Genomic DNA, 12068 nt, shown 5'->3' with positions numbered 1-12068 from the left:
TCTCTCTCTCTCTCTCTCTCTCTTTCTCCTCTCTCCTTTTCATTTATTAATTTAAAAATAGTTTACTGGTATACATATGCTTGCGAAACTTTGCGAAAGCAAGTGAGAGTGAATGCATATGTTTAAAAAAGATTCCTCATTTCTCTTTCTCTTTCACCCCCAGAGAGATTGAACTCAGTATGACCCTGATCAACCACATTGGTGTCTCATTGGTGTCTCATTTATTTGTTGCTGTGGTTACCGCAGTCTTTAATGTCTCTTCCTCCTCATGTCAGGTTTTAAACGTCAAACCGACATAAAATGGCTGTTTTGTTTTTTTTATTATTCATTTGATTCCCTTGAAGGAGATGAATTGGAAGCCACAGGTGTCCTCCAGGGTCCACTGTGCTCAGATTGCTTGGCGCGGTCCTCTCGTGCGTTGACTTGTATTTGTCAAATTAATTCTCGCACAGAGACTATATAACGAAGACAAAACAGATTTTATCCATCTCTGTGTGAATTTGACTGACCAAATATGTATAGTTTATTTGACAAATAAGAGTTCTGAATAAATGTTATTTATTTCCTTCCCAAGTCAAGTTTGAGAGGAGCGTAGGATAATTCTCTCTGTTCTTAGTTCATCGCTTTACATTTTATAGTCATCGTAGTGAAGGATGTTAGATGTCAGTGATACCAGCCAACTTGTTTTAAGTATTAATGAAGAATTGTACAGAGGAAAGAGGATTGTCTGATACTATGTGTGCCATTTGTCAAGAACTCTGCAAAAACCCATAAATGTAATAAAGATCACTGAAAGGAAAATGATACATTTTAAACATGTCCTCCCTTTGACAGACTTTTTTACTGCTGGTACATAAGTTAAGGTATAGCTAGTTACAAGGGCTGTTTTAATGATGTTACATTCATTAGTCATAGAAATAAAATATTGTCTTTAGTGAGTTAATTGTTTTCATTATGGTTTACTGTCTCCTTTTGACTGGATTTATTTATTTATTTATTTTTGACTGAAGAGTTGAAGCCAGACATTGTGGGAGATGATGGAGCGTCCCATTCATTTCGACTTCAAAAGCCGGTCATTAATGCTGTGGCATTAGTCTGTGGTTGAGTGACAGGTCGGGTCGGAGTAGTTGGCCTTTAACGTCTCTTCTGTTCTCGAATGTAAGGGTACCTGTTTGTTTCCACTGGCTGACACACGATAGGTTACTTTCTCTACCTGCCTGTGACCTTTTTGTTTTGTTTTTTTTTTGTTTTTTTTGAGACCGTATTCCCTTACTACTGTGGTCTCCTCTCTCTCTCATGCTTTCACCCTCTCTTCCTTCTATCGCTTGCTCTCTCCCACACACCCCACATGTTCTTATGAGGTTCAGGTGATGCTGGTAATCGCAAATAGCGTGTTTATGATAAACCTGGGATTATCCATGATGATCTGGTCTCATAAAAACAACAAAAACCTGACTGGAGCAGCACACCAGACTTAATACATTATGCATTGTGTGTGTGTGTGTGTGTGTGTGTGTGGTTGCTTGCATGTGCCTGTGTGCGTCTCTGTTTATATATGTTCACTTCTGTGTGGGACTAAAATGAGATCTAGATGGTAAAGTGGTGGGGGGTGAGTGCTTTAAATAAGGAGAGAGAGAAACTGAGACTCTACTGCGGTGCTGGTTTAACTGATCATGTGTTAGTCTTGGTCCAAAGGTCTGCTCCACGGACGCTGGCTGGTACTCCAATAGCGTATGCGTTAGTCGGTGACCGTGGAATACCTCCACTTTGCTCCACTGCACTGGGAGCATGGCTGTATGACTGGCATGCTGTCTTGCAGTCCACAGAGATTATGCATTATTGACATGCTTTGCTGTGTGTTTACTGTCTGCCTGGCACTTCTGAAGGATTACATCTCTCTTCCTCACTCTCTTCTGTAATTTCCTTCTGCTTTTCGCTGCTTTTTAGCCTCTTGTTTTGTCTTTCCTTGCAAGTGAGCCTAGGAGTGTAATATGATTATAGTGCAATTAGCCTCTCTCACTCGGGAAGCCTTACTCCCCCAGCCCAGTAGACATTATGAAGTTAATATCCTACAGCGGAGTCGGTCAAGTGCAGCATGATGTGTTTCAGACAGAGTGTGTGTGTGTGTTTACATTTTCATAGCATTAGATGATGGGGTAGAGCCACATTTGAGCTCAAAAACATTACAGGTGCTTAACATTCCACATTACAAATGTAAGTGCCAATTACGGAACACATCTTGTTCTGATCTGTCTCACTCAACTCTTCTAGTGTGGCAGGCGATGGTTGCTATGGTTTTGTGACATGGCCTTCTTGTACCTTACTGCCTTTTCCGGGTCTGTTATTACAATGAACGTTGCTGTAATAAGTCATCTATGGGTGAGGACATGCTGTTCCTTGTCCCTAACCATAACAAGTGCAGCATTCAACTTCGCTGCCGCCAGATGACCTCCCGCTGGCCGTAGGTACACATCGTCTCGCCCCAATTTTGCTCTCTCCGTCTCTCACGCGCGCGCGCGCACACACGTTTGCACTTTTTTTTATTTTGCCTTTTCTTTCCCCATCACCCTCTCACCTCTCTTTCTTTCTTTTTCTCTTCTTCCCTCTCCCATGCCCCACTCAGGACTGCATCCAGCTTAACCAGTACAAACTGAAGAGTGAAATTGGGAAGGTGAGTTCTGGCTTCTCACACGCAGGGAGCAAACACCATGACGCTGCTTAGGACGGTTTTTACGACGGGGGGTTTATGACACACTCTTGTTTGGGCCCCTGGGCTCCTGGCTGTCGTTTTCACTCACTCTGGTGTTCCTGCTTTGCCCGCAGGGCTCTTATGGTGTGGTCAAGCTGGCGTACAACGAGGACGACGACAAGTATTATGTGAGTTCTGAGAAAGCGCCGCTGTCCTGTTGCTTTATGTTGAGAGGAGGAGTGGAAAGGATTATGGGTAGTGGGGGTGGGGGTGGGGGTGGGGGGGGGGGGGGGAACCAAGAGTATCATTTCTGAAAGTGGTGGCAAAATGCTGTGGGTGCCTGTAGGTCAAGGGCCCGTGGGATCTGTGCACTAGTTGGGGAAACGCTCTGCTGGGTGAGTGTGACATGGCTTGTGGTGTTTGGTGCTTTTTCTGAGTCTGTGGGTGGACCGACATGCAATTGTCAATTAAGTGTGTGTGTGGGGGGGGGGGGGGGGCTGTGGGTGATTTAGGAAGGCTGATGTTTTGATGGTGCTCTTGCACAAACTCTTGGGTGGAGACATGCATGGCCTGTATTAAACAATCTAAGAATTCTTATTTTTAATGGGGGGGGGGGGGGGGTTGTGTATGGAGACCCTTTCATTTATAACAAAAAAAAAAAAGTGATTTGTTCAATATCCAGTTTTAAACAAAATATGCTCTGCCCAAAAAAAGATCAAGCCAAAGGCTTAAAAAAATACAAATTATAGAATAATCCGCTGCAAATGTACAAAGAAAAAATTAAATTTACTATTTGTGACAAGTCAGGAACAATAATATTCAGAAAACTGGTGGGTATACTTGGGAGAAAAGATGCATATTAAAATTATTTTCCTCAAAATCTTCATTTTGATTAACATTTGAGGGCTGAAAGCTAATAGGTAAGAAGTTCCTCAAATGTTGGTTGTACATGCAGTGGCATAAAGTAATCAAAAATCAGCAATTTTGCTGAACAGAAAATTGATCAGACACAGTCTAGTACCTAAACATGCCTGGTATGGCTTTATTGATGTTTGAAACGTCACCTTGTTAAGAACGATAACATTAAAAGCGACGAGGACTTCTTTGAAGATACAGGAGAAACACTTTCAGCACCTATCGTAAGACCAAAAAGTTATTGATTTTTAGAACCGTATATAACTGTGCTAGTCTGACTAACAACTAAATTGTCATATGTGTTTGTAGCAATAAGCTCTCACCTGTAGTTGCAGCAGCAGCCAGTGTTAGGGTGCTGATTCTCAGTAGAGAAAGAGTCATCCTTGCATTTCTTTTTGGGTTTCTAACAATAACAAAACAATGATGTGGTAGAAAAATACTACACCAAATTTAAGCAAAAGTGATATATACACATTCAGTGTGCCATGAAATTAAAACTACTTTAAAAATTAATAATGTAACAAAAATAAGAAATAAGTCAAAAGTTTTTTACCTTTAAGTTCTTTGAGAGCTTACTGAATGGGAAAATGCAATCTCCCCTTCTGGGCTTTCATGGTTTTGCTCTGATTGTCCAGATCAGGCTCAGTGGATGAAGTAACAGACATCTGAGAGACAGACTGTAGTGATGGTGAGCTATGTATACTGAGACTGAACAGGGAAGACCAGCCATTGTGTATGTCAGGGGACTCTTCAGCCTTCTTCACAGAGGGTGTGACCTCTAACTCCATAGCTTGGCTTGCCATGACTTTGGAGAAGGTGTTTGTAGTATCTTTGAATAGCTCTGATGATGCCTGTGATGCTTTCAAGTCATCCTAGACTATGTAGATGGAGACGACCATATCACAGAGCTCACGGGTGAGAAGCCTTCAAGGTCAGGATTTGTTCACTGACGACACAAAAACTGGGTCCTCCCTTTAATGCGGGGATTGATGTCTTGCACCAGCTCTGCAAATTCCAACTATAGGAATGTTACTTATAGGTCTAGATGCATCATCGTCTTGGACGTCTGAGGATCATTTCAGACAACGGGACGAGTATGACATGGCGACTGAAACGCACCCGTTAACACTAGCATACATGTTAACCAACAGTCACTTCCAAATCTTCAAGCTGCTGCTAAAATGATATTATAACCGTGACGGCATCTGGCAAAATCAACACAACCGACAACGGCTGTGAAAGTTAGAAACCACAGAATATATTAATTTTTTTCTCTCACAGAGCGCAGTGTTAACGGTCAAAACGATCACATTAAATTGTTAGAATTAAAATAGAAGGAGCAAACTGCAGATTCTCTCCACTGAGGGTAGACGCAGAGAGACGGGCGCTACTCTGAACTCTCTTTGCAAAGTAGCTACCTGTTTCGCTAAGTGTCGCTAGGTTTTTGTGAGAAAACATGTCGCCCTGGACCCAGTGCTAAAGTCGCTTGTACGTTTAAAACAGCAGCATCTATACAGCGCCCAAACGGTCCCTTATGCGCGACGTATAGGCCTCATAGGAGGAAATGGGTGGAACTTCAATGCATTCCATTACTATATAAAACTACATAAGACAGCCCGTTCATCATAAATTAGAAAAGCTGCAGCTATAGAAGCTAAGCGGACATTTAGACAGACAGACATACGGTGCCAAAACACATATACGATTAGATGGACTATAGCCTATATTCAAGCATACCTTGTTCTGGAAACTACAGTAGTAATCCGCCAACTACGGTTAGGTTTAATTCACGCAGTTGTTTTTGAAATTGTTCATTATGACTTTACTATAATTCTGCGCTGACATTTTGGTCACTGCGGAAATAAATCAATAGTTTAAAAAAAAAAAAATCCATATTTTTAGTGGCAGCCGAGTAAGCTGATGGATGGGTACAGGTATAGACATTTATTACAGTTTTCCAATACAATACGAGCTGAGAAGTCATTCCCCTTTCAGGGATGCACCACATGAGTTTAAAGATCGAGACATTAAATGTCCTGAAATGCATGTAAGCAATAGTGCAAAAAAAAAATAATAATACAAACAGAAGTGGGTAGAGTAGCCAAAAACTGGGTCTGCCCTACTCAGTTTGTATGTTATGTTTAAGTTGTGTGGGTTTTTTTTGTTGTTTTTTTTCTCCATATCGGCTAAATATTGTGCATAAAACATACATAAGATACAAGTATCACATTGGACTAGCTCTTACAAGACATTTTACTGTTCCGTTATATTTAATTTGCAATTAGGTGTCCGATTAAACAAAACGGCTACCTAGGTCGATATCCTACGTTACCTAGCTAACAACTGCGTCTGCATATGGTCAAAAGAAATATAAATATATAAAATCATTACCAAAGCTTAATTTTATAACCTTGAAACCTTTATAATCTTGAAAATATGCCTCAAAATGCGGTGTGCATTGCTACACACTATGAGTTCAGTTCATCTTTTTTTCTGATACTTGTAATTTAGCTATGTTGGTAGCTAGCCGTATTTTTCTCAGAATATCATTGATATCGGACGACATTTTCATATTAATAATGCACATTAGGAGAGAGCACACAAGATTTCACACAAGAGATGTCATCCTTAAAGAAAAATATATATTGCAAGCTACGTTTCATAAATGTCATTTGTGTCCCACACCGGAAAATGCTTGTTCATTGTTCATTATGTCGGTCTACTGTCCAGTAGTAAAACTTACTGACGCAAAACACAGTTGTATAACCTACTGACGCAAAGCGGTGGCACTCATTCAACATCTTTAGGGATTGCACTCAGTGATCATCCAAGTGGATTTCACTAACCCTCCCACACTTGACAGGATGTGGCAAAACATAAAAGAGTATACACTCTTTTAATACAACTCTTAAAAGTACAATTTGTTCAAAAAGGAATTTAGGTAAATGTAATGGAGTAAATGTAGTACTACCCAATTCTGACCTCACCACACGTTGTCCCACATCACCCCACATCACATATCATCCCACAACTCTCCATATCTTCCCACATCTTCATACATCGCCCCACCTTGGCCTGCATCACCCCACTGCACCCCACCTTACCCAACATCTCCCCAGATTCACACTGTCTCACATCACACCCCCCCCCCCCCCCAATTGCCTCACATCAGCCCACCTCACCCTGTAACGCCCCGCATCTGTGAGTTGCAGCCTTCTGCCAGTCTGGGTGTTAGTTTTGGCAGCTCCAGCAAACATTCGACTTGTCTTACACTGCCTGATCTGTGAGCAGCACTGATTTACTAGATACAGTTTTTTCTGTAAGGGAAATAATTTTCTTGCCATGGTAGTGATGGAATAATTTCCCTTACATAACACACAGGGTTAGTAAAAGCTTGCACTGTTACGGGGGCACGGATCCATTGTGAACTGTGGAGGACCAGTCTAATGATTTCATTAACTGATGTGGTCGAGGGAGTCCGGCAAAGGCCTCTTCCAGTGACGGATGAAAAGTTTTGCACAATGAAGTTCTGTATGAATTATACTTTTGCACAATATGCACAAGTGTACTCATCAAATTATGTTACATTACCATTAAATTGTTACATTATAACCCATTAAAATGGGTCCATTTTTAGCCTAAATGCATCAATGCTCAAGCGCCAAACGTTCAGCGGTCCGGCGAGAGCGTTCTTTGAGGTTATGCTGCTCGCCAAGCCACCAACGTTCCTCTTTCCCTTCCTCACACGGCACTTCATTGTTTAATACTTTTGTCTCTGACGAACCGCAGCCAGTTGGTACGTCAAGGTCTGCCTTGTCTTATGGGTGCAACTGCCCTTGAAACGGAAGCGATGAATCATCTCCTGTTCCTTGTGAATCCAAGCTGTGGTGCACTGAATGCCACTTCACCCATTGCGTCATGCGGGGAAAAAAATTGAGCAAAAAAAGAAAGAAAAGGAAGACAAAATAAAGGACAACAATTTTGTTCATGAATTTTCCGCCTTGAAGAATCTTCAGTCGCTTCACAAAAGGCGTTTTCGCCCCCTTGAGAGAGGGCTTTTTTTTTTTTTTGCGCGGAAACCCGCGCCGTCAAAAAGGCTTCCAATTCAGCCGTCGCGTACCCCTAATCTCTTCAGCAGGTGCCACAAATCGGGTGCCTACATTACCTCGGCATTCTGTAATGAACGGAGATGTGTTTCAAAGCGCTTCCTTCATTACGTAAAGGCGGCGCTCCGGGTTCACACAGTGCGCTGCCACACAAAATGCCTCTCACGGCAGGAGAATAGAACAGGTGTGCTTATCTTTTAAGCCTTTCTCATCAACGTTTTCCGTTCAGATGAGATGCTATTTAGTCATTGTAGCGGCAAGAGAATCTTGGCTGCGTTGCTCTGGCCCGGGACATCAGGTGCGAGCGGGCCGACCTGCTTGTAAGAAAGGGAGTCGCTTTTTTCTGATGCAGTAAAACATGACCTATTCAAAAGCACAAATGCAAATGCTATCAGTTTATTTTTAATGTAACTGAATTGTAATATATATATATATTTAATTGCATTGAATTTATTTTGTAGCATTGTTTGTATAAAACAAAATTGTAAAAGTTGTTAGCACTTGATTGCACTAATGAACAGTTCAGTGTTATCAAAACCATCGTCTGCCCCATCCCGCCCCATTCTTTTTTTTTGCGCTCATGTTTCTTTGCCAAGTTCTAAAACCTGCCGATCAGCCAGCCACCCTTTTGGAGGTGATTGCTCTTGACAACTTGCCACTCATTTATTCATGTGTGAATTTGCATATTGGCTCACAGATTTCCATAATCACTTTTGCAATCACTTAGCTGGAGACGGTGCTGGGTGGCAGACTAGGAGCGCTCCATTAGAACCAGTTGGAGAAAGATTCTTTGTGCGATTAGCATGGAAATGCGGGAAAGTCGGCCGATTATGTCACCCACTTGAATGTCTCCGGCAGCCGCCTCCATATGTGAGAGATTGTTTGGGATGTTTTGAACACGATGGACGAGGACAAAAGGACAATACGAAGGAGTTGTAAACTTCAGCTAAACATGCTGTGCTCTCTCTCTCCCTCCCTCTCTCTCTCTCCCTCCATCCATATCTCCCTCTCTCCCTCCATCCATATCTCCCTCTCTCCCTCCATCCATATCTCTCTCTCCCTCCCTCCCTCTCTCTCTCTCTCTCTCTCTCTCTCTCTCTCTCTCTCTCTCTCTCTCTCTCTCTCTCTCTCTCTCTCTCTCTCATAATTTCTACCTCTGTCTCTTTCTCCAGGCAATGAAAGTGGTGTCTAAGAGGAAACTGATGAAGCAGTATGGCTTTCCACGTATGTTTCTCTTAATTATTACCTGTAACCAGGGGAAAGGTGTCTGGCTTGGACTAACTAGTGTTTAATTCTACTTCAACACCCCCCCCCCCCCCCCCCCCCCCCAGTATCTCAATATTTCAAGTTTCATTATTTATAATGACTAATAGCTCTAGCTGAACAAATGGGTCTAGAAAGACTGCAGTGAGAATTGTGGAGTAGTTAATTGTTTTGGTCATGGGTCACAATATAAGATACGGCTATAATATTGGGCTTCCAACAGCATGTGTAATCATTTGTATGATCAATAAAAACAGACTTGCTACCAAGCGTTTGTTATATATTCACTGACTAACTCATTAGAATCATTACAAACAACTAGCAGAGAGCAAGTCTTGATCAGAGTCCAGTCTCTGGCCACAGGGCCCTGTCAGCTGGGTATGTCTGTCCACTCTCACCTATGCTTTGGCACTGATGAATGGGAAATTTGCAGCAACAATACTGTGCCTGATCACACCGGCACAACCGGGACGTTTTCACGTCAGCATCCCTGCTCTGTTGAGAATGGTCCGCCACTGGACTAAACCAACTAAAATGACAGACAAAGTAGTGGGAGGCGGTCAAGCCATGCGTGGCCACGGAATGGTTACAGGTGTAATTGTACACCAATATACTGGAACTATGAAACAGGTGTATCTAATAAAGTGGTCAGTATACGTGTTTCTCATATAGTTGGGGGTTATTTGAAATGAAAAGCTTACTATTCCTACTGGTGCAGGACGTCCGCCACCCCGTGGACCGAAGGCAGTGCTTGGCGACCAGCCCAAAGTGCTGGGCCCTCTGGAGAGGGTCTACCAGGAGATCGCCATCCTGAAAAAGCTTGACCACCTCAACATCGTCAAACTGGTGGAGGTCAGAGTTGTCCAACAATTAGAAAGTGATTCTTGTGTGCTGAGGCAGAGATTTGTGTTTTTAGCCTTCAAAAAAGGTTTGAACTTTTCAGAACAGTGATTTGTCAAAAAGGTTTTTCGCCATTGGTGACTAAGTGGCCACTGGTTCTTAGAGTGCAGCACTTTCAGGACTGACTGAAAAGATTAAAAGAACATGACTAGCTTGATGGCTGAGTCACAGAACTGGTCATCTTCCTGTGAGACATGGGGAGTGAGGGGACATTTTAAGTGGGAGCCTTGCAGAAATCAGCTGGAGGCAAAAGTTATTGAACAGAGATTTCTTTTGAACCCTCAAGATCACAGCGAGGGTGATGGAGAGAGAAATGGAGCGTGACAGAAAGAGAAATTGATTAAATAGAAATGGAGATGGATGGAAAGTTGGAGAAGAGAGAAAAGGCCTCTTCCCCTTTCACACTGTGGATGAGTCCAGGACTCCTCCAATCACAATGTCTCCCTGGTTATTTAGCTTTAGTCCATAATGACAGAGGAGCAGGAGAGAGGGAAAGGGACAGATAAACACTAAAAGAATGGGGGAGGTTAAATAAATAAGTGGATAACTGCACGGATGTCAGGCAGTTCACTCTTTTTTGTCATTTTTTGTTCTCTCTAACTGTAAAATAGCGTATCTGTAGTGCAGCTCTGTAGACATGTACATAGTTTTGGAGCTTTGAAAAACTTCCCTATTCATTGTAGGAATAGTACAGGAAGTTCTCCTCTTAGGGGCTTCATCTCATGGGTCCCAAATTTGTCCTGTCTCATTATAGCATCTGTCCTTGTTTTGTAATATGCAATGTCACTTGCACATCATTACAAAATCCAGTTTTTGGAGTTCTGGGTCACACTTTAGTGTCTCTCTGACTTTGATATTAACACTGTCACCAGTGTAGCAAGGGCTTCTGGGAGTTTTTGATCCACATAACATTTCTGCTTCAGGTACTGGATGACCCTGCTGAGGACAATCTACACATGGGTATGAAACAAGTACTGCTGTCTTAAAGTTCAACCAGAAAACTATGATCACTGAAATGAATATATTGCTGTATAACTCAAAAACGAACTAGTTTCCTTTTATTCTGTCACCAGTGTAGGGATTTATGTGGCCTGAAAGAGAGACTCAAAGTCGCTTTTTAAAGTTGATTCTGCTATTCATCATGTCAGACCAATAGCACTGTAAGGTGGTATGAGTGGTTACAGCTTACAGGTGGGATTTGGGTTTGAGTAACAGCCGTGCCACATGCAGCATCGGGGATGGGTTTTCCCGAGAGCGCAACGGGGCTCGTTCTCAGTGGGGGAAGACAGCACAATGGGGTCTCTTGATGCCAATCATTGCATGACCCATCATTGCCCAATCAGTGTGTCTCGTGGCGGCATGTTCAGCCTCGAGAGCGGCACTCGCAGCAAGTGCTGTGGCCTTTTGACGAGCCATCCCGGTTGGCTTACCGAGGGGCGTGCATGCACCCGCATGTTTACACCAGCAAAGAAGGCACGGTGCTACCATGATGACATAGCTGAGAATATGGCTGTCAGAGATGAGAGACACAGGATTTTTGCTGTTCTGTAGCGTAGGTAGAAAAAAGAATCGCCACCAATGTCAAATGCAGAATCAGCATAGTGCACGTGTCTTTTTTTAGCTTTATATACAATACAGAATCTGTTTGTAGTGTTTGGTCTCATACAGCTCTAGTTATTCTCTCTCTCTCTCTCTCTCTCTCTCTCTCTCTCTCTCTACCCCCCTGCAGTGTTTGAGCTCATGCAGAAAGGGTGAGTGTTCCATGAGTCTTCTCTCGTCTGTAACTGATGCATTGACTCCACTCCTTTCTCTTGCTGTCTCCCTCTCCATCCCAACATTCGTTCCTCTCGGGCATATCTGTCATATCTCTGCTTTGTCTCTCTGCCTCCACTGCTCCCTCGTTCCAGCGGGATTCATTATGTTCTTATGGCTTGACAATCACTACCATTGTTTTTTATTTGCTCGCCATGCAAAGGAATTCCCAGGCAATTTACATTCTTCTACTTCTCGTTACTGTTATTATTCTCATTCTCATTCTCTCTCTTTCTCTCCCCATGAGATCTAGCTTTTTTGCAGATCTCAGCGAAGCAAAATCAGAGGCCAAACCCTGTCTTCATTTGTCACATGAGTCTGTTTATATATAAAAAAAAAAAAAGAAGACATTTTGCAGTAATTGAATGCCAGCTTTGCCCACC

General features: G+C 42.6%; 1 protein-coding gene across 5 annotated transcripts in view; it reads left to right on the top strand.

Moving 5' to 3' along the window:
* The window catches only part of camkk1a (calcium/calmodulin-dependent protein kinase kinase 1, alpha a), a 48087-nt gene that overhangs the window by 21113 nt on the left and 14906 nt on the right, over positions 1-12068 (top strand). For all 5 annotated transcript variants that reach the window (XM_027020579.2, XM_027020581.2, XM_027020577.2 and 2 more), the window contains 6 exons: positions 2624-2671; positions 2824-2877; positions 8883-8934; positions 9692-9825; positions 10797-10833; positions 11603-11624. In XM_027020579.2, coding sequence (XP_026876380.2) covers positions 2624-2671; positions 2824-2877; positions 8883-8934; positions 9692-9825; positions 10797-10833; positions 11603-11624 — 347 coding nt within the window. The remainder of the gene's footprint in view (positions 1-2623; positions 2672-2823; positions 2878-8882; positions 8935-9691; positions 9826-10796; positions 10834-11602; positions 11625-12068) is intronic.

This window comes from Electrophorus electricus, chromosome 6, assembly GCF_013358815.1.
Source record: "Electrophorus electricus isolate fEleEle1 chromosome 6, fEleEle1.pri, whole genome shotgun sequence".
Lineage (NCBI taxonomy): Eukaryota > Metazoa > Chordata > Actinopteri > Gymnotiformes > Gymnotidae > Electrophorus > Electrophorus electricus.
This window is presented reverse-complemented; position numbering and strand designations above follow the sequence as displayed.